At 40.3% G+C, this 24,167-nt stretch overlaps 1 protein-coding gene across 1 annotated transcript in view; it reads left to right on the forward strand.

Annotated features, from left to right (window-relative positions):
* Positions 1 to 24,167, forward strand: part of Remo (Remoulade) — a 254,558-nt gene that overhangs the window by 69,335 nt on the left and 161,056 nt on the right. Inside the window, exon 10 of the mRNA XM_067135523.2 lies at positions 2,266 to 2,483. Within this exon, the coding sequence (XP_066991624.2) occupies positions 2,266 to 2,483 (218 nt within the window). The remainder of the gene's footprint in view (positions 1 to 2,265; positions 2,484 to 24,167) is intronic.

Here is a 24,167-nt window from a genome sequence, read left to right on the forward strand (position 1 = left end):
CAGGGAAAGTTCCATTTCTGAGACAGTAATTGAATATATGTGTGATAATTGGGAGGATAGCGCCTATTATATTATGTATGAAATGTATAGGGATGTTATCTACTCCTACTGCTTTAGATTTAATAGAGTACAGTACTTTTTTAATTTGGTTGCTAGTGACCTCTTGGAACGAAAATTGAGGACGGTTAAGTGGAGGGACGGCTGGTTGATTCGTATTTAATTCTGCCTGATTGATTGGTTTAAACGCGATTCGTTCTTCAGAGAAATATGTAATAAGCTCATCTAGGGGAACAGTTGGTTCACGTTGCTGTTGTTGGCCTTTTACAATACCAAGAGAGCGTAGTTCTTTCCAGGAATTCCTGGCATTCAGTTTACCTGAAAGACAGTTTAAATACTTAAATTTCTGATTTCTGATTTCTTGCTTAATTCTGTTCCTAAGTACCCGATAGTTTTCAAAATCGGATTCGTTACGCGTACGTTTGTACCGTCGGAACCATGAATCACGGCGAGCCATCAAATTCTTAATATGCTGTCCTACAGCTGAAAATTTATTGTATTTCAGGGCATTGACATGTTCCAAGTACCTTATATTTAAATTTCTCCCGGTCTGTCTGACGTAAGAAGATTTACAACTGTTGCAAATGATCCTGTATACTCCTGATTTTGAATAACTAGAGTAATTGTGAGCATCTTCAAAAAGACCTTCACAATGTTGTGAGATAGACAACAGAGAATGGTATGATGACAAATGGGATAAAAAGTCAGGTTATGAGGTTCACAAAGGGGGAAAGTCCTCTTCAGTTTTAATTAATATGTTTGATGTGATGAAAGTTCCCCATGAGGATCACTGTAAGTACCTAGGTATTAACATAAGGAAACATCTTTACAATTTGCTTTTTGTTGCACCAACACAGATAGGTTAGATCTTTTGGCAACAATGGGGTAGGAAAGGGAGGTTAGGAAGGTACAGCCTCAGCATTTGCTTCATGTGGAAATGAGACACCTCGGAAAACCATCTTCGGAGCTGCCGACAATGGGATTCGAACAAGAAAGATCTTCTTTGGGGTAATCACATAAACGGGATTGTAAATAAAGGATACAGATCTCTTCATATGGTTATGAGGTATTTAGGGGTTGCAGTAAATGTAAAGGAGAGGGTATATAAGTCTCTAGTAAGACCACAGTTAGAGTATAGCTCTAGTGTATGGGACCCTCACCAGGATTACTTGATTCGAAAACTGGAAAAATCCAAAGAAAAGCAGTTCAATTCGGTCCGGACAATTTCTGACAGAAGAGTAGTGTTACAAAAATGTTGCGAACTTTGGACTGGAAAGACTTGGGAGAAAGGAGATGAGCTCTTTGACTAAGCAGTATGTTCTGAGCTATCAGTGAAGAGATGGCGTGGGATGATATTAGTAGACGAATAATTTTGAGTGTTTTTTTTTTCAAAAGTAGGAAAGATCACAGTATGAAGATAAATTTGGAATTAAAGAGCACAAATGGTGGCAGATATTCATTTATGGAAAGATGATTTAGAGTTTGGAATAATTTACCGAGGGAGATGTTCAACAAATTTCCAAATTCTTTGAAATTTTCTAGAAAAGACTAGGTAAAGAACTGAAAGGGAATCTACCACCTGGGCGATTGTCCTATAAATGCAAATCAGTAGTGATTGATTGATTGATTGATTGATTGATTGATTGATTGATTGATTGATTGATTGATTGATTGATTGATTGATTGACACTAGTTGTGCTCTGAATGTCATTATTCAGTACCACTTCCATATACCTCAGCAGTGTCCATGCAGTCACAGCCATAAATGAGACAGATTTCTGTGGAAGTTACCTTTTGGAATAATTATTAGGTCCATTGTTGATGCTGGTCAGAAGTCACATTGCTCTTCTCTTAATCCACTCTTTACCATCATTCATATCCATTTCATTGAGATCTTCTCATTTATTTTAACACACATATATTAAAGTAAACACGCTGTAGTTCTGGCATATCATTTTATCTTCTTTCTAAAAGATCTATATTATTATTTCTTATTCTAGTTCTCTTAGATCTTCATTTCTTTCTGAACTATTCCCAGCACAAAGTGGTTACTAGGCAAATGTAGCGGTATGTTTTCTAAATGTTTTCAAGACCAGGCAGTTGTGAAAGAGGTCATTTCTCCATCTCCAATAAGACAGAATGCAATATGTATGCAAGAGTGTGAATTTACTTCAGCATATGAGAGGAATTTGAAATGTTATGTTGCAGAGACATCAAACAACAAGGGACGTTACTCATGGCCAAAAACAGTTGTTGGCTACACGGTAGAGTTACAGTGTGAAGGAGAACAGTTACAAGTTCCTGGAGAGCAGATCTCGCCGAAAGCCCAATATTCCTGTACACAGCTGGGACAATGGGATGCTCTGAACACTAGCTCGTGTCCCTTCGTCAGTGAGACCACCAGAATATTGGAACAGTTCGCCAAGGTAGCGGACTCAGCATTTAGCTTATAATCTGGACTTGCATAAAATTGCATGTTGAAGATTACTAGTTAAACTCACAACAGTTTTAATAATGATAATACTTTAGTTACTGACTTAACACAGATAATGCATTTGTCTTTTCATTATCTTTAATCCTAGATGTATTCTATGTATGCAGATTTAATTATTGTCATGTACAGCTTACACAGAACATTGTTAGCATTTAACATGTTAGTATTTGTCTAAAACTAGTGACTGTCTGCAGATTTCCTTGGGAGCAATCTTGAATTTACAGTGATTAGGCCTTATAAGATATATTTGTATATGACATTAATTGTTTTCATGCTATTTTACGTTTGTAGCTCAGTGCTGTGTTTTTCCAAGTCCTTTCCAGCCACATGCGTGTTAGGTTCCTCCTTTCTCCCCATGTGATATTTGAAACTTTTGTGGGCTTTCACTAACAACGATAACTCCTAAACCATTCATGTAAAGGATAGTAGGGTATTTTTGTCTTAACTTGAGGTGAGGTGAATAAACTATTTTGATAACGATTGTATGATATATCTCAAAATGTAGAGTCTAATTTTAAAGATTTTTTGTGGAGCATTTTATGCTCAACAATTCTTCCAAACATATTTGGGTTCTGTTATTGACGGTTTTGACACTGAAAGCCAGAGAAGTGCTTGGATGGCAGATTTTTCTTTGACTTCATTCACTGAAATTGTATAACCACATACCAGCCCTCCTGCCAATCTTAAATTTCTAATAGTACTGATAATCAAGCCCATGACTCTGTGGATGGCAACTGATAGTGCTATCTGTTTTGCTGCAGAGGTGGACATTTTATTTATAGCATATTGTTTTCTTTTAATATGTAATAACGCCGGGCTGAGTGGCTCAGACAATTGAGGCACTGGCCTTCTGACCCCAACTTGGCAGGTTCGATCCAGGCTCAGTCCACTGGTATTTGAAGGAGCCCAAATACATCAGCCTTGTGTTGGTAGATTTACTGGCACGTGAAAGAACTCCCTGCGGGATAAAATTCCAGTACCTTAGCGTCTCCAAAAACCTTCAAAAGTAGTTGGTGGGACGTAAAAGCATTAACATTAATATGTAATAGTGGTGTATAATGCCATATGCTCAATAATAATAATAATAATAATAATAATAATAATAATCTTATAAACCGTGCCCAGTGGGTAAGATCATGTGTAAAGGGCCCTTTACACGCTCAGACATTTACACAGATCTGTCTGTACAGACCGTGTTTGTGCAGACAAGTCGTTGCGTGTAAATTAATCGCCGACCGTAATTTTGGTCTGTACTGCGGTCTGTGTTCGGCCTGTGCAAAGTCTGGCGGAGTTTGAATTAACACAGACCACGCGCAGACAAGTCTGAGCGTGTAAAGCTTACGCAGACAACGCTGCAAACAGATAGCACAGTCCTTCGACTGGGAGTGTGTATGTAGTGTTGTACTGTAGCGTAGTGTTTGCTCTCAATACAGGAACAGCTATGAGTGAGTTTACTCAAGATTCGCATAATTGTACCCGTACATTTATGTTTGAATTCATAGAACTCTATAAATCATTGCCAAGTGTTTGGAAGATTAAGAGCAAAGAATACAGTGTCCGCAATGAAGAAAACGCGGCATATGATGTATTAGTTTCTAAACTAACATTTCCTTATCACAACTTGTCCATCTATCACGACATTAAACATTAAAATTAAGCCTACTAACTATTTACACCCAATCTTTAAATTGTATTTTAATTAATGAATGAATTAATTGATTCATTCATTCATTTTGTCCTAGATGTTAACAGTGTTATATGATCTAGGACAACATGCAGGCCTATCTTAACACTTCGTGAGTTCAATTAGTGCTTCATGTTACAATTCTGTACCCGATCCAGTTATACTACAATTACAACACACATTGTGAATGACTGCATGCATAGATAAGTGAATGAATGATTGCACGATTGAATTGTATTCATGCATATTTGCATGACCCAATAAATACCGCTACTCCTTTCTCCCTGTCACGGATACTCACCAGCTGAAAAGAGAGCCCTTGTTATTGATGAATGAATGAATGAATGAATTAATTAATTAATTAATTAAAGAATGAATAAATGAATGCACTCAACTTACAGCTACGGATCTCCAGCAACTGAGGAAGGAACGCGCAATCTATTTTACCTAAGCAAAATAATGCCTTTGAATTCTCACCTTTAAATATTCCTCTCTTTGAACTTTATAATATAGCACGGTATGTTTCCGGAATGATATTGCTTAACGATGAAGGAGACACTATAGCAGAAAATTTTAGGTCTGCATAGCTTCTTCCCGTTGTCAGAAACCTCAATGTTACTACAAGTCTTTCTAAAGTGCTTATCGATTCTCTCATTACACTGTCTTCTCTCCTTATATACGGTGTGACATACTGCAACAGCACTAAGAATGTCTCTTCGTCCATTCTCAAGTAGTTAAACTAGTCATCTTTTTCCAATTTCAACTCCTTCAAAAGATCAACCTGCGAAAGCGAAACGCGTTGTAGAAGCCAGTCTTTTGTCCACCTTCTATGTTGTGATTTCTTTCTCTTTTTAATTTCCGAAATAACAACACTAGACAGAAGTACCACTTCGTAAGTTAATTGACTTAATCTGGCTATGGTCAGGAAATACTACCTGCGCTCGTCCCGATTAGAAATACAGGACTGTGCGAAAGCGGTACAAATGGTCGGAACGTGTAAACGCAGCGTGAACAGTGCAGACCAGATGTGCAGACGGTCGTTGCAAACGTGGTCTGTGCAGACAAGTCTGAACGTGTAAAGGGCCCTTAATGGTGCTGCATCATTTGTCAGCTTATACAGAAGAACTGTACTTCATTTGTGGCTTCCAAGGAATAATAGTGGTTCTATTTGTGGTGTTAAAAGGGAGTTAGTGTTACCTTGTGATTTTGTTGTTGTATAACAGAGTTTTTGGTTAATATTTAATATGAATTTCATGCTGTAAATGTCTGCCACCTTGGTAAATACGACAATTATTCCATAGATGACATGATTTGGAGGTCACTCCATATATCTAATTAATATTTTTGACGTAACTTCACTCATTTTGTTTCTTTTGTCATCAACTCCATAGAAACCACGAATAAGATATGCAATGTCCTTTTTACTATCAGCGTGCCTAGGTCACACTGCCGGCCACTATTGTCAGCATCGTTAAGACTGGCAATGTGACGCATATGTATTAGACAGCATAATACGTTATTACCTGGTCAGCTCACGTGGGGGTTTTGTTCTGAACTGAGTACGAACTAAGCATAACCCTGCATGAGACACTGGGATGGGGCCCTCAACCTCAACACGGCGCGTCCCAATGGCTAATAGGGAAGTTTCCTGTAGATATACAGGACAAGTGTGAATAACCGCAAAGAACTGTTGCATTCTGGGCTAAACTTGAGAAAATCATGGCGAAGATTCCAAAAGAGGATACAAAAATTTTGCTGGGCGACTTTAATGTACAAATTGGCAAAGAAAAAAACACCAGAAAACTGTTGTCAAATTCATTGCTTACAAATTCACTAACAAAAACGGGTTGAGACTCATTGAACTGTGTCAACAAAACAATCTTTAAATCATGTCAACTTCTCTGAGAAAATCACCACAGAAACAGAAGACCTGGATTTCTCCCGTTCCAGGGATCGGTGAATTTCAAATCGATCACAATGCCATTCTCATCCCATGCAGAGAGAGGTAGACGATGTACAGGTACGCCGAGGAGCAAATGTAGATTCCGATCACTACCTAGTGAGAATCAAGGTAAAATTCATCCCGAAGAAAATTTACCATCACACATACCGAAGTTTGACACGACACAGATTGGAAACAAGACGTGTGGGAAAGGGAACATGCAGACACCTGGGAGAAATTCCGCAACAAACTCATTCAGAAAGCTTGAGAGCAAATTCCCCTGAAAAAGAATACAAAACACCCTTGGTGGAATTCTGAATGTGAACATGCCTTGAAGGAACGAAAAGAAGCATTCCAGAAATACAACAGCAAGAAATCATCAGAAAACCAAACATATTTCAATGAAACTAGACAACGAGTAGCCAAAATCATCAGGTAGGTCAAGAGAAAACACTTGAAGCAACAACTGGACTCGATTGAAGATAACTTTCATAACTATAACATACAAGATTTCTACAGGGAATTCGGAGGACAAGTCCGTGGGTATGCTCCTCAAAACCTGGCTTTCAAAAGATCAGATGGAAAACTTGCACTCTGTAATCAGGAAAATTGTCAGGAACTAGCACTGTACTTCACTGATCTCCTCAACTGTCCAGAGCCCCTCACAAGATTCCCCCAAGAACCCCAAGGCACACTTTCCCAGACTCTTCACCACCAAGAGAGGAAGAAATCCACGACTACATCCTCAAACTTAAGAACAATAGGACCTCTGGAGAAGATGGCATCATTGCGGAACTTCTGAAAAATCGTGGACCTAACTCCCTCAAGGAACTCACTCAAATCATTACAGATATCTGGCAATCGGAAGAATTACCTCAGGACTGGAAGTGCGCCCTCATCCACCCATTACACAAAAAGGGAGATAAGACTGACGTGAACAATTACAGGGGTATTTCTCTTCTGCAAGTGGCATACAAAATTCTTTCAGCTTGCCTTTTGAAGAGTACGCAAGAACAACTTGAACAAAGTATTGGCGAATATCAAGCAGGCTTCCGCACTAGTCGCTTGTGTGCAGAACAAATATTCAACTTGAAGGCAATACTTAAATACAAAGCATTGAGGAAAAAACCGGTCATCTGCATTTTTGTTGACTTCAGGAAAGTGTACGACTCGGTTGATCTCTTCGTTATTTTTGAGGAAGTGGGGCTTGATTCCAAGACCCTCAACCTCGTCAAGGCAACACTCTCTGACACTATCTTCAAAGTTAAATTCATGCGGGAGATCTCTGAACCATTCCCGATTAAAACTGGCGTCTGTCAAGATGGTTGCCTATCTCCGCTCCTTTTCAACCTCATCCTAGACAAAGTCATCTGCGAGTAGGAGAATGCATTGAAAGACATGGGATACTGGCACCCATACGACTAGGACGACCCAAAGACGGTATTGAGATATTCTGCCTCGCTTTTGCAGATGACCTGGCCATACTGACAGATGATGTAGTCACAGCCGTCAAACAAATTGAAACCCTTAGCGAATGTGCTGGAAAGGTTGGCCTACAAATTTCCTTTGAAAAGACCAAGTTCTTCTGATCAAAACTTGGCATCCAAAATTTGAACACGACATATGGGCAAATCAACTGAGTACCACACTTCAAATACTTGGGAGAAATACTTGAACCAATGGGAGGCGAGAAGGCTGCCCAGAAAATTTGCCTACAAAAACTTTGGAAAGTCTACGGTAGGGTTCACAACATATACAATAAAAAGTGCTTGTCCCGCCATGCAAAGATCAGACACTGTAATACAGTAATCAAGCCCAAAGTCTTATATGCCAGCGAGACCCTTACACTAAACGGGAAAGGTGACCTAGAAAACATTTTAAAGGAAAAAAGAAGAATCCTGAGGAAAATTCTCGCCCCCCCCCCCCGAAAAACAGAAGATGGTTGTAGATTGAGATCACGTAAAGTGACAGAAGAGCTTTCCAACATTGCAGCAGACATCCGCAAAAGATGTCTGAAATTTTATGGGCACGTTCGCACACTGCCGGTAAGTAGACTGACACAAAAGGTTCTCACCCTTAAAGAACATCTAAAAAATATTCCATGGGTACTGGAAATGAAGAAGGATCTGGAGAAAATCCAGATGAACTCAACTGACACCGCGGACAGAAACCTCTATAGGAAAAAAATTAACAGATGGAAAGTGCAACCAGAGAACGAAGTGAAAAAGAAGACTGGAGCAAAGTGGACAGAAAAACGAAAAAGGATCCACGGAGAAAGGATGAGAGCTGTTTGGCAACTCAGAAAACAGAATCATTAGAGCTTTGTGTGATCCATTGGATCCATACACACAATAATAATATTATAAATAAAGTTGTAGGGGTCCGCTGTCTGTCATGTCATATATTTAACATATTTTTATACATTTATCTGTTTTATGTCAACCCAAGATCATTTCAGTAGTTTTTAATAATAATGTTATAGGCTTTAAGTCCCATTAACTACTTTTATGGTTTTTGGAGATGCTGAGGTGCCAGAATTTTGTCCCACAGGAGTTCTTTTACGTCCTAGTAAATCTACTGACACAAGACTGACGTATTTGAGCACCTTCAAATACCACCGGACTAAGCCAGGATTGAACCTGCCAAGTTGGGGTCTGAGCAGTTTTTAGCTTTCGTGTCTGTCTGTCTCTCTGTCTGTTTGTTTGTTTGTTTGTTTGTTTGTTCCACCATCACAGGTAAACAGTTAAATAGATCTCAACCAAACTTCATATTTAGAGTCTGCTTATTCGGGAGCAGGTTTCGATATGCATATCATTTAAAAATCACTAGATAGACTGGGGGTTTATAGGAAGACCAGAAGAGTTTTTATCAATTTTCTCTTAAACTATTGATTATATCTTGGCCAAGCTTCATATTTAGAGTCCCCCTGTGGGTGGGGGCAGTAGAATAACATCCACGGTATCCTCTGCCTTTCGTAAGAGGCGACTAAAAGGGGCCCCAGGGGCTCTGAATTTAGGAGCGTGGGATGGCGACCCCGGGGTCCTTAGCTGAGTCCTGGCATTGCTTCCACTTACTTGTGCCAGGCTCCTCACTCACATCTATCCTATCCGACCTCCCTTGGTCAGTTCTTGTTCTTTTCAGACCCCGACGGTATTACGTATTGAGGCCTAGGGAGTCTTTCATTTTCATGCCCTTTGTGGCCCTTGTCTTCCTTTGGCCGATACCTTCATTTTTCGAAGTGTCATGTCCCTTCCATTTTTCTCTCTGATTAGTGTTATAAAGGATGGTTTCCTAGTTGTACTTCCTCTTTAAAAAATAATCACCACCACCTCATATTTAGAGTCTACTCATTCTGGAGCAGGTATTGATATGCATATCATTCAAAAATCACTGAATAGACTGGGGGGGGGTTATATGAAGACCAGAGGAGTTATTTTCAGTTTTCTCTTACACTATTGATTATATCTCGACCAAAATTCATATTTAGAGTCTATTTATCCAGGAGCAGGTTTTGAAATGCATCATTTAAAAATCACTGAATAGACTGGGGATTTATAGGATTTTCTCTGACACTATTCACTATACCTCGACCAGACTTCATATTTAGAGTCTACTCATGCAGGAGCAGGTTTCAATATGCATATCATTTAACAATCACTGAATAGACGGGGGTTTATAGGAAGATCAGATTTTTTTCCTTTTTTTTTTTTCATTGTTCTCTTACACCATTGATTACATTCTGTAGACTACATGTGAAACGCCCCTTCATTTTAAATCATTTTTGTTATGTACATGCTTTTGTTTACTGTTCAAATGATGGAGAAAATTACTATCTTGTACGGGCTTCATGCTCTGCAGCCAGTGACGAACACCCTTGCAAACCTACAGTGAATCTACTAGTTGCTATGGCAACGTCTCTGTCTACTTGCCAGCAGGGAAGTAACGTAATGCCATTTTTGGCATCATTCCTGTAAACTCATGGTTTTTAATGGATAGAAGGCGAGAGATGCCTCAAGCTGACATTCTGAGGTATATTTGTGGAATACTGGTGTAAATAATGCTAAACGTGGCTATTAATATTTGAACAGTACCATGGAATGTAGCCCACATTTGTTATAATTATTACTGTATTTCTCTACTTCCAGTTTCTTCTTTCATTTCTTATCTCTGTCATGCCTCTTTAGGCCTAAGTAATAACACCGTAAGTCATCTAGGCCTACTTATCTGAATACTTAACATGCCCTGTGCCTAAATTCCCTCTCAGTTATCACTTTAATAAATCTGTAACTCATATGATCAGAATTTAGTGAATACATTCACATGGTATTTATATATTCTTCCTATCCATCTGTCCTCAGATATTATCCTATCTTTAGTTATAATCATCTTAGCTGTCCTAATTTCTGCCTTCATTTCTCCGTATGTATGGGGGTGCTAATCCTGAAATTTGGACTCTCCCTTCTCCGAGTGATAAAGCACTCTTTCTTTCATGCATTTTTTCCTTTGCAGTCTATGATTTCGCTAATTAAGTTATAACTTATTGTAACTGAAACTTATGTAGTGTCAGTGGGTTGGTTGTGACAGTTATGAGAGTTGGTGCCTTTTAATGTGGCCACTAAAAAAATCTTAGTTTAAGCTGAAAAACACCAGTTTACTTCTAGGGCATCTGAGAATGCTTCTGAATGCAAGACCGGTTTGAATGTGATCAGATTTAGGAAGACATTCAGGGAGCAATGCTGATAGCAGACCAGGTTCAGCTCGCAAAGAGAACGTCATTGTGAATCTAGGGCATCAGAGGCTGCTTTTAATAATGTTGATTTACGTCCCAAGGTTTCCAAAGACACCGAGGAGCCGGATATTTTGTGCTGCTAGAGTTAGTTTATGTACATGTAGATCTGTCAACATAAGCTTTGCAGCCCTCCACCATAAAACTGAAGCAGGATCAAACTCACTTACCTTGGGGCAGCTAGCACAGCGAGACTGTTTCAGAGTGCGAGGCCAGGCTTTGTCCCAACCAACTTGAAAAGAGCGCTGCTCGATATTCAGTGTGTGTTGCTAGTCGTAAGCCAAAGTTCTGCTCCAATTAAGTGAAACGTCGTTGAATAGATTCAATAAAACTGGTAGAAAAATTATTTCATTTAGACAAGAAAACCAAACCACTGAGAATATTACCTGGCGTTAGCAGAATGACAAATTAGTTATGTGTCAACAAATGAAGTACAGATTGTGCAGCAGAAATAGGAAAGAAGGTCAGATCATTAACACAGATCAGAGACCACTGTTGAAGATCACAAACTCTTCAAAGAAGATAGAGCAAGACTTGCAATTGTTAGAAAATTAAGTTCAAACTCAATTGAAGTTAGATATCTTTCAGCCCCATGATGCGAAATGCAGCCAAGTGCATTACCATACAACCCTCTCATCGATGACATACAGGACCTAAAATTAGATCTCTAATGAAAGCGGGAATCACAAGGAATTTTCTATTTCTATGGCAGAATTAATTGGATCGCATGATTGATTCATCAGTATCGCAGATTTCTGTACTAAAAATTATACATGCCAACTTCAAATATTTCCTTCAGTCTGTGGGGTCCTACAATTGTACATTCCATATCACTACCTGTGCGGATGTGAAGTAGCTGAAGGTGACTAGAAGCCATGCAAGATGAACAACTGGTATTTATATCATCAACTGTCTGGTCAGTTCTGGGAAAACATTGTTTTGAAGATATTGACTGTAAGGTCAGTCTGTATAAGAACTTGCAAAAAAGGCTGAGAGATACCTTACATTAAATACATCATAAGTCAGGATTGTAAATTCTCATGCGAAGAACAGGTACAAATGCTAATAATAATAATAATAATAATAATAATAATAATAATAATAATAAAAATTTATAAATAAAATTCTGACAACTGTATATCTGTACATTGATTATTTTGGCAAAATTTTCTTATAGTTATCTATTTTAGATGAAATAATGACCATCTACAGATTTGTTAGCTTTGCAGTTTGTCTGTTTGAGTTCTTATAACTGAAAAACTATTGGACATATTTCAACTAAACTTCATATTTAGAATCCACCTACCCAAAGGTAGGTTATAAGGTCCATTCCATTTCAAAATGGGCTGGGGTTCATAGAAAGACCGAAAGTGTGATTTTACTCTCCTACAGAATATCCATGATCAACCTTAATCTAAATCTACCAACCTTAATGCAAATCTGTTTGTAAAACTTTTCTGTAGTGTACACTTTTTCGATAGGAAGATTAATGAGGGAGATATTATCAGAATGTTTTACAGTCTACCAAGTGGGCATAGCCCGAAAGCAGGTATTTAGAATCCATCTATCCAAAGGCCGGTTTTAGGGTCCAACCATTTCAAAAACCCTGAATGGACTGGGAGTTTATGGGAAGACTGAAACAGTGCTTTTAGGAAATCTACCTGCCTCAATAGAAATCTATTTCTAAAACTTTCTTCTCATGTGCACTTCTTTTTGATAGGATTAATCAGGGAGATATTAACGGAGTGTTTTGGAACAGTTCCTGGAGACCATTGCATCAGATTCGGTAGTCATTATTGAATTGCGTGCTGAAAACTGATTGCTTTGTGTAATTAGCAGTATAGTGAAAGTGATACAGGTATTGGATTAAAATTAGGCATAAAAAGTGCACATACACACGTGTATTGCTACATTAAATAGATTGATGCCACGAACCTACTACGCTGGCGTAGCAGGGGTAGAGGTGATACTCCCACGTGGTGCGTCCCAGGTGGCGGATAGGGGGGGTCCTAAGCAGCTTGCCGGCGGACGTGAGGGAAATAAAATACCTCTCGCAGACCAAACACACAACCCCCTGTGGGTGGGGGACGCAGACGAAGAATACACTTACTGTGTATCTAAAAGGAGTGACCAAGGGATGATCAAATTAGAACCATAAGACTACTTGTAATTAGTACCATCACGCAGGGAACACCATGGGTCACTTTTACTTGCGCGTAGTACCACTATGTTAGGTACAAAATACGTTTGTGATTAGTAACGACAGTGTGTGGCTCAGGATGCATTTTACAGTACCTGTGATTCATACCCCTATATGAGCGACACCATGGTTCTGTCTTGCCTATGCTTAGTACCCACTATGTTAGGAACACCACGGGATAGTGCGGGTCCCTGTGGTTAGTCCACTTATGTGAGGAACGCCATAGGTTTGCGTTGCCTGTAAATAGCACCACAATGTGCGAAACACCATAGGTCTGTGCTACATTTGCGCATTACATTACCTGTGAATAGTACCATAATGTGCAGAATACCGCGAGAGTACGCTACTTTTGATTAGCACCGCAACATGACAAATAGCATGGTTCTGCTTTTCTAGTGGTAAGTACCATTATCAGGGGCCGTTGATCTGGATTTTGGACCTGTTTTGACTACAAGCATCATCGGTTCAGTATTGTGCGTTAAGAACAGTCCCTTGGTCAGTAATACTATTGTTTAACGTTAGTTTCTGGGAGTGTGGGGCATTGCGGGTCGAATTCACTGATTGTTTTAACTTCATATTCATCCATTCATTCTTTGTCCTCACATTTTTAAATTCTGGTCATTGGAGGATTATGGATTTTTAAATTGTCATAACATTTCGTCTCATTTCCTACCACTAGGGGCCGATGACCTAGATGTTAGGCCCCTTTAAACAACAAGCATCATCATCATCAAATAGATTGATGAGTAAATAAAAAATCAAGCACCATCGCTATACAAACTTGCCAGGTTGAGAAGTGAAAGGACTTCTTTCAGAGGCTGTGGACCATGCAAGTGCAGGAGATTGGAAGAAAGTCATTAGGCACACACAGTTGTTCAGTGATAAAGCTTGGAAGAAGGAAGGCTTAGTTAATGAATGGGTGGATTACTTCATAATTTCTGTGGGGTCAGGTGAGAGTTCAACAGATGATATTAGTGAGGATAGTGTCTCCAGAATGAGTGGTGTGTTCCCTCTGTGGCAGAGTTTTCTCTTATTTGGAAAGGAGAACATCGTCTGTGGTATGCGAGGCAGTAATAGTGAGTAATTTCATTTGTTACAGTTTCTTTCTGCCTCATTATCATAAATATTTTATTAACCACCATGTACAATCGCTCAAACGAAGAATGAGCATGTGGTATTGTATAAATTCCTCGCATGTACACTTTTTTAAGAAACAATTGAAGCTATAGATATGTTTTTGGTGGGTATACACAGGGTTTGTATGTACATGCAAGGTTATTTATATTTTTATATTAATTAAAATGAAGTATGTTAAAAAATTAAATGCAAGGAACATAAAATACCATGTGCTCATTATTTTTTCTTAGTGACAATACATACCCCTTCGCGATAATAAAATGCTCTTAACATGAACAGAAATGCATAGACACATCATTATACAGTACTCACAAATAAGTACATGGTTGCAAAAATCGCACTATAATGCAGTTAATGATAAAATATTTCTGACAGTGAAGCAGAAAAGATGTAACAATAACAGCATGTGTTTCACAGCAGAGAACAGGCTAATTCTTCACTTGTTTTTTCATACATGGTAATTGAAACTATAGATGTTATTATTATCATAATAATTATTTTGTTGTTGTTATACACGAGTTGAAATACAAATTTACAGTTAATGTACAATTTGGTTTGAAATACACAAAACATACCGTAACATGTAAGATCATATTACACATGCCCAATATTTTGCAATGTCCAATGCACTCGGGGTGGCTTGTAAGAGATCATCGTCTGTGGAAGATGTTGCGCACAGAGGGCACTGAAGCATGTAGCTCATCGTTTGTTCTTGTCCACTTTCACATCTTGTATCACTTGTGCTGAACCCCCAGTTTTTCAAGTTATCCCTGAATTTTCCCACTCCTGATCGTAGCCTGTTCAGGGACTTCCACACCAGCCAGCTTTGATTTTGTCCAGGTGGTAACTGTCCAGCTGCTGGCATCCATCCGCAGAGGTGAGGGGTTCTCTTTTTCCACAGCTCCAGCCTTGCTTTCAGATGATAAAGCACCTCAGATGTCCTCAGAAAGCGTCTCCAGGATCTCAGCCACTGCTGAGGAGGACTGTGTCCATGCAGCAAGTGGGCGCTATTCTGTTCCACTCTAAGCCTCTCCCTGTTGGCAGCTACTTCTCTACATACACAGGGCTGCGCTATTCCAGCCAGGTAATAGAGCTTATCTGTCGGAGCAGGCTTTAAGCAACCTATAATCAATCTGCAGGTTTCTTTTTTTTTTTTGCTAGGGGCTTTACGTCGCACCGACACAGATAGGTCTTATGGTGACGATGGGATAGGAAAGGTCTAGGAGTTGGAAGGAAGCGGCCGTGGCCTTAATTAAAGTACAGCCCCAGCATTTGCCTGGTGTGAAAATGGGAAACCACGGAAAACCATCTTCAGGGCTGCCGATAGTGGGATTCGAACCTACTATCTCCCGGATGCAAGCTCACAGCCGCGCGCCTCTACGCACACGGCCAACTCGCCCGGTCTGCAGGTTTCATTGAGGACCGTATCTACTTGTCTGGAATGAGATGAAGTGTACCAGACTGGGGAAGCATATTCAGCAGCAGAAAGACACAGTGCCGTCGGCAGTTACTTGTTTCCGAGTTTACAGATTTCCTGGCTAATAGCTCACTTCGATTCACAGCCAGTTTGTGTTTAAACTTCCGGTGACTGTACAGGCCAATTCTTGCATAGAACATATGTCCACACATCGTGCAGCTGAGGGGCTGGAGAGATCTTCGCTGGATTTTTGGCGAAGTTTGCATTCCTGTCGCTTAATATCTTCATGTCTGCGGCGTTCTTGTTCGAAGTGTTGAACTGAGGTACAGACACTTTGCCCCCAAAGTAAATGGTCCTTGGCAAGTGTTTCCCAGGTTTGTGGGTTTATTTCTGCCATCTTTAAGGTTTGTTTCAGTTGGTTTTTGAAACGTCTCAGGGGGGCACCGCGTGGTCTTGAACCGGAGCTAAGTTCACCATAGAGGATCTGGTGCGGTAGTCTGGTGTCATACATACAGTGCACATGTCCTGCCCACCTGAGGCGATAGCCAATGACCAATGCCTCTACACTCTTAGCACATGCTTTCTCGAGAACTTCAATATTAGAGACGTAGTTTCCCCACTTGATGTTCATGGTGGAGCGTAATGTTTGCTGGTGAAAGCACTCCAGCTTTTTGATGTCAAGGTGGTATAAGGTCCATATTTCGCAGCCATAGAGAAGTGTACAGATGACTACAGCCTGGTATGCCATTAGTTTTGTGCAAATTGTAAGGTTTTTATTCCTGAAGATTCTGTGTGATAGTCGGTCAAAGGCCACATGGGCAACACGAAGCCTGTTTTCCACATCCTGTTCTGAAGTACAGCTCTTTGACAAAATACTCCCAAGGTAAGTGAGGTGGTCTACTTCTTAGTTTGCTGTTTGAGATGGTAATGTTAAATTCTGGAATGTTAGTCCCTGATGCAGGCTGAGCAAGTACCTTGGATTTTTTGGCATTGCTGGTGAGGCCAAAAAAGGTCATATGCATCCTTGAAACTGTTGAATGACTGTTGCAGTTTCTCAGGTGTAAGAGCTGGTGATGCGGTATCATCAGCATACTGCATTTCAGTTAGTCTAGCAACACTGGTATGCCTTCACGAGTGAAGTCTGGCTAAGTTGAAGAGGCCGCCATCAAAGCGGTATTTAATCTCGATGCTGGGGTTGTCTGTTGTTTCATAAAGCATGGCCACCAGATACAAGCCAAATAGAGTTGGAGCAAGTACGCAACCCTGCTTCAATCCATGTGTGATTGGGAATGGTTCGGAGAAGTTGTTTTGATTGGGAATCTGTCCAGTCATACCATCACGAAGTGCTTGCACCAGGCCCACAAAATGTTCAGGACAGCCAAAGCGTCTCAGAACTGCCCACATAGCGGGTGTTGGAACACTATCGAAGGCCTTTTCCAGGTCATAAAACACAAAATAGAGAGGCTTCTGTTGTTCTCTGCATTTCTCTTGCAATTGCCTTGCACAAAAGATCATGTCAACAGTACCTCTGGAGACTCAGAAACCACATTGAGACTCTGGTAGAGTCCTCTTAGAGATGACTTGGAGGCGGCTAAGCAGGATCCTTGCGAGAAATTTACCTACAATGGATAGCAGAGAAATGCCACGATAGTTGTCACATATACTATGGTCACCTTTCTTGAAAATAGTAATGATATTGGCATTTTTGATATCGCGGGGTACTTTTTGGGTTTCCCAAATTGAGAGGATGAGAGTAAAGAGCATTGTTTTCAGGGGTAGGCCTCCACCTTGAATTACTTCTGATCCAGGTGTTTTCCTAGGTTGCAGCCTATCAAGTGCCGCACAGAATTCCTGATAATTTGGTGGCATTGCCATTCATGGTTGAGGGGAGAGTTGTGGCACATCCCATAGAAAGTCATCGCGGCAGTGGAGCTTTGGTCTAAAAGAGTGGAGAAGTGTTCCTTCCAGCGCTCCAGGATGTCTCTACCATCATTAAGAGTGTTAGTACCATCAACTGTTTTCAAAGATCCAATTGAAGAGCGAGACGAAGCGTAGATCTCTTTTATTTCCGCGTAGAAGTTCCGCAGGTCTCTGGCATCAGATGGTCTTCGGAGTTCTAGTCTTCTCCTGCCACCAGTTGTTCTTCATTTCTCTTATTTGAGTCTGCCATTTCTGATTCAGATCTTGAAACACAGCTCTCTTCACACTGGATGATGGATCTTGAAAAAGGGTTAGGTGGGCTTCCCATCTCGAACCAGTCTTGCCTCTTTCACTTCTCGTAGCCGATAATTTCCTCAGCTGACTCAATGATAGCCCTTTGGAGTGTTGACCATTCTTGCTCCACGTCATTTGTGCATACTGGATTGCTTGCCAATCGGTTCATGATCGCATTTTGGAAGTCTGACATTGTGGATTTATCTGAGAGCTTGAAAGTGACAAACTTGCATCAGTCTTACTTGGGTGATGCAAAGTTGGTTTCCGATGGAAGGATGTTCTGAGTCGACAGATCAAAAGTTTGTGATCTGTCCAACAATCATCAATACACCTCGCAGTCTTAGTGATGAGAACATCTTTTCTTGTCACACTGTCTGGTGAGGACAACGTAGGCGTAGAATCTCAAGGATAATATAATAAAACCACCTGTTCAATACATTCCTCTTTTAATGTGGTTTGAATCTACATGAATGTATGTAAACTTATCAGGTCAGGTACATGTTTCACTTTTTTTTTTTTTTTGCTAGTTGTTTTATGTCGCACCGACACAGATAGGTCTTACGGCGACGATGGGACAGGAAAGGGCTAGGAGTGGGAAGGAAGCGGCTGTGGCCTTAATTAAGGTAAACCACGAAAAACCATTTACAGCGCTGTCGACAGTGGGGTTCGAACCTACTATCTCCCGAATACTGGATACTGGCCGCACTTAAGCGACTACAGCTATCGAGCTCGGTCACTCATTATTTGGGCATCTTCAGCCTGTAGACAACCTTTAGGTCAAGGTTTGGGACCTTTTTAACCATTCATAGTATAGTATACAAACATTAATAATTTCTTAAGACTAACATGCCAGGATAATAATTTTAAAAATGTGAACAAACATAACTTGTAATGATGACAATGTAGCCGAGGATGTGCCAGTGCTTGGATTGTGGGTGCATCCATGTGGTCTTGTAACGGTTAGGTAGGCAAAACTGAGTGTTAGTGATGAACAACTTGTGTTCTGCACAAGGCCGAAATGTAGCAGACCATTGGCATTGCAATTACCAATACCATGTTTGCCCATTACACTTTCTCACAGCCGATTATCCCTTCCCACTCTGGCATTGAAGTCTCCAAGCAGTAGCATTTTGTCTGATGGTGATGATAGAGTTTAGCTGGTGGTAGAAATGGTTCTTAGTTTTTTCATCGGCTTTCAGGGTGGGGGCATATGCAGAGATGAGTGTGATGAACCTGTCTCCGGAAAGTGGTATAAGGAGTGACATGAGCCTTTCATGTACTGCACAATGAACATTTATCTCATTCCTCTGTCACGACTAATGTTTGTAATGAGTGTAATACCTCTTACTCATGCCATACCTACAAACTGCCGCAACTTCTTGTCAGACACAGACAGTACATAGATGGTAAAAGAAAGGCCCAAGTATTCCACTTGGGACTTTTTTATAATTCTACTGTTATAAGTTTGTAGTAGAAGGGCCCAAAAGTTTACATTTGGTCCCTTATTTTGCCAGCTGGGATGTTTTATACTAATAATACTCTACCTACAATAATGCACTCTCTTGAAAATTGGCTGGTCATCAATAGCAGATTTGAAGAAATCTCACACTGGTTTCCAGACAGTTGTCGGCCATGTGACCTGCACTTGGCTATCATTGAGTGTATGCAGAGAAGACAGGAACATTTTAAAAGCCCAATGAGTGGATAGATGTTGTAATATCAACAAAATTTATGACAGTGGCAGTGAAATGATTAATGATCAAAGTATTCAAAGCCTTGGGAACCCTTCTTCAGACATAGTATTGTAGCAGAAAGTCTGAAAGGTGTGAAGTTCATGATCACAAAATAAAAACTATTTGTTTTCAGTCGGTACCAGAGGGAACTTGAGGCTGTGTTTCCATCAATGATTTGAAATCATTTCAGTTTGAAATTTTGAAATCTGAGGATAATCGTGTTCCTCTGCCTTCTGAGCCTCTAAACACAAAGACTCTACCTATAAAGTCTGCAAAGCCAAGAGATATCATGGAGCTCTCAGAATGCCACAAATAACCAGGCTTTGAACTTCTACCACAAGCTGACATCTTGTGAAGGTAATGAGTATGCATTGAGGATGATGGAAAGTAAGACTTGCAATAATGAGGCATACCAATATAGACAACACATGTTCTGTATGTTCAAAAAGTAATGTTACTGAAGATCATACATACATCCTCATTATAGACTATTATGCCTATCAGCGTTCAGTTTGCAAGTCTGTGATTTTACTAAAAACTGCCACAATCTTCTATTTGTAACTAGCTCTGTGGCCTTGTTTTGTTATATACCTCTTTAAACCATTAAGTAGAAACTGAGTCATACCATCATCGTCTTGGTCTCCCTCTACTTCTCTTATCATCGATGACCAAGTCAATTATACTTCTAGGTAACCTACAGTATATTCTTCCGTTCGCCTCACATGACACCACCACTGAAGTCGGTTTATGCGTACAGCTTCAATAGAGTTCATTCATAACCCAGCCTTTATCTCCTCATTCTGAGTGCCCTCTTGCCATTGTTTGTACCTGTTTGAACCAGCGACTTGTCCTCCTCTGTGGTGTAGTGGTTAGTGTGATTAACTGCCACGCCTGGAGGCCTGGGTTCAATTCACGGCTCTGCCACAAAATTTGAAAAGTGGTACGAGGACTGGAACAGGGTCTACTCAGCCTTGGGAGCTCAGCTGAGTCGAGGGGGTTCGATTCCCACCTCAGCCATCCTCAAAGTGGTTTTCTGTGGTTTCCCACTTCTCCTCCAGGAAAAGACTGGGATAGTAGGGCTTGCTTAACTTAAGGCCATGGACGTTTCCTTCAGACTCCTAACCCCTTTCCTATCCCATCGCCGCAATAAGACCTATCTGTGTCGGTGTGACGTACAAGCAAATTAAAAATAAATACTTTTAACTTATGAATAAGATACCTTGAGTCCACTCAGTTTTCACTCCCGTAAAGCAAAGTTGATCTAAAAACAGACCAATGTAAAGATGGTTTCATCCAGGAAATGACTTCTTTTGCGACATTGAGCTCACTGCTAATAGCTTTTTTTTTTTTTTACTAGGGGCTTTACATCATACCGACACAGGTAGGTCTTATGGTGACGATGCGATAAGAAAGGCCTAGGAGTTGGAAGGAAGCAACCGTGGCCTTAATTGAGGTGCAGCCCCAACATTTGCCTGGTGTGAAAATGGGAAACCACGGAAAACCATCTTCAGTACTGCCGACAGTGGGATTCAAACCCACTATCTCCCGGGTGCGAGCTCACAGCCGCGCACGGCCAACTCGCCCAGTCTGCATTAGCTTTGCTGTCACCTTGATTCAATCTCACTTATTATACTACCATCCTTGGAGAATACATATCCTAAATGCTTGATATGTTCTACCTGTTCCAGCATTTTATTACCAATTTCACATTCAATTCTCTTAGGTTTCTTACCTACTGACATCACTTTAGTCTTGGAAAGACAAATTTTCATATCATACTCATTGCACCTAATTTCATTGTCCAAAATATTAGACTACAGGCTTTCAGCATAATCTGCCAGCAAGATCAAGTCATCCGCATATGCCAAACTGTTAACTACATTTCCACCTAAATTAATCCCTCCCTGCCACTTTATACCTTTCAGTAGATGATCCATGTAAACTATGAACAACAGGATGAAATATTACAGCCTTGACTAACTCCTGTAAGTACTTTGAACCAAGAACTAATTCTACCATCAATTCTCATTGCAGTCCAATTGTCAACATAAATACCTTTGATTGCTTTTAATAATGTACCCCTAATCCCATAGTCCCCTAGTACGGACAACATATTTTTCCTCGGTACTCTGTCATATGCCTTCTCTAGATATATGAGACATAAACATAACTCTCTGTTCTTTTCACAGCATTTATCAGTTATCTGGTGCATACTTAAAATCTCATCCTTACAACCACTCTGGTCTGAAACAACACTGGTTTTCACCTAACTTACTCTCAACCACTGATCGCATCCTTCCTTCTTAAACGCCAGTGAGCACCTTCCCTGTCAATAGTTGTTGCAATCCTTCATATTCCCTTGCTTCCAGATAGGTGCAATTACTGCTTTTGTCTAATCAGGAGGTACCTTACTAGCATTCCATTTTACCCCTGTGTTCCCACTATATTTCTTCTTCATTTCATCTATTCCTGCTGCTTTATGACAGTGGAGTTTATTTGCCATCCTGTCCACTTCCCCAAGCATAATGTCACCAACATCATTGTCCTCCTCCCTGTGAGTTTGGTTGTTCACGACATCACCATAAAGAGTTTCCCAGTGATGCCCTGGGATCTGTTATGAGTTCACTCGATTTACCCAAAACTATTGATATCCTTTTTCCCTCCCTTTATAAGATTATTACTATCCAGAAAGGTTTTCCTGCAGCTTGATCTTGCCTTTCCAGATTATTACTGAAATCTTCCCAAAACTTCTTCTTGGATTCATCAATTATTGTTTCACTCTGTTTCTTTCATCTACATACAACTCCCTGTCTGCATCAGTCCTTGTTTGGAGCCATTTCTGACACACCTTCATGTTTACAAACTCCCTCACTTCATCATTCCACCAGGATGATCACTTTTCCCCTTCTTTATATACACAGTTGTTCCCAGGCATTCCAGGCTGTTTCTGTTACAGTCTCACTTAAAGCCACTCATTCTCTTTCTATATCCTGAACCTTCTTTCTGTCTATTGTTTGGAACTTTCACTAATTATATCCATCTACTTCAGATTTTCTTGTCCTGGAGATTTTCTACCCTTATTCATTGCAGACAGTTTCACTTTCTCTATCCTAGGCCGGGCTTAGTGGCTCAGATAGTTGAGGCACTGGCCTTCTGACCCCAACTTGGCAGATTCGATCTTGGCTCAGACCGGTGGTATTTGAAGGTGCTCAAACATGTCAGCCTCGTGTTGGTAGATTTACTAGAACTCCTGTGGGGAAAAATTTCGGCACCTTGACGTCTCCAAAAACTATAAGAGTGTAGTTAGTGAGACGTAAAATAAATAACATTATTAGTGATACTTAGTTCACTACAGATCACATTGTGGTGTGTATCATCAAAAAATCCCCAGAATACCTGCACGTTCCTAACAGATTTCCTCAGTTCTGAATCATTTATAACATAGCCTGTTATGGATCTGGTGCTCCTCCCTACCCTGCCATGTGTAGCAGTGAATAGCCTTATGGTTGAAGAACATATTCGTAACTGCTAATCCCCTGCTAGGACAGAAGTCCAATAAATGCTTCCCATTCCTGTTAGCTTCCATATCTTTCCCACATTTACCCATCACCTTTTCATATCCTCCAGTTCTATTTCGATCTCTCACATTGAAATCATCCATTAGCACTATCCTGCCCTTGCTGTTGACTGGAGTAGGCTAGTGTGTATGCTTCGAAACACTAATCCAGTGCAATCAGTTGTATTGATGCATCAATACAGCAATGCTTTACTATTTCGAAGCAGTGAGATTGCTTCATGTGTCGTGTCACATGAACAGAAACTTCAGTCGTTCCATACATGTCCGCTACATTGATGCTTCGAAACAGCAAAGCTTTGAAACAGTGACGGTGCTTTGGTTATCCTCTCGCCTTAATAGAAACATTCCGCGTGACATTGCTCTGAAGATGAGCCGACACTCGTTATGAGACACTTCATATTCCGAACAACCAGTCAGGTTATTAAAAGAACAATGTACTCTGCAATCTAATGTCTTTGTTTTACACAGATGAAGGACATTATTACAGGTGTTGACTAGGTGGAACCAGTATACTAGTTTTTCCACTTATATATAATTTTATAATTATTCCAGTTAGTACATTTACATAGACTATTATTTTACTATGCTTTTGTAACTGGATTAGATTAAGTTTGTTATTGTATACAGAATACCTATTTTGAATCATTATCAGAATGTGGAACATTTTATTCAGTGAACTGAACTTAGCCATGAAGTGTGGTTCATGTTTCTCCACTCCATCGCGAAACACCGCTTCTCTTGCAGTCCAAGACAGAAGTGCACGGTGTGTCGACACACTGCTTTATCATGCCATCACAAAACATTGTCAAGGTACAACACTGTTTCTGCTGTAGTCCAAGACGGAAGTGCGCCGTGTGTTGACACATTGGTTCACCATGCCATCGCGAGGCACTATCCAGATACTGCGTATAGGAACATTGTTTCTC

This window comes from Anabrus simplex, chromosome 1, assembly GCF_040414725.1.
Source record: "Anabrus simplex isolate iqAnaSimp1 chromosome 1, ASM4041472v1, whole genome shotgun sequence".
Lineage (NCBI taxonomy): Eukaryota > Metazoa > Arthropoda > Insecta > Orthoptera > Tettigoniidae > Anabrus > Anabrus simplex.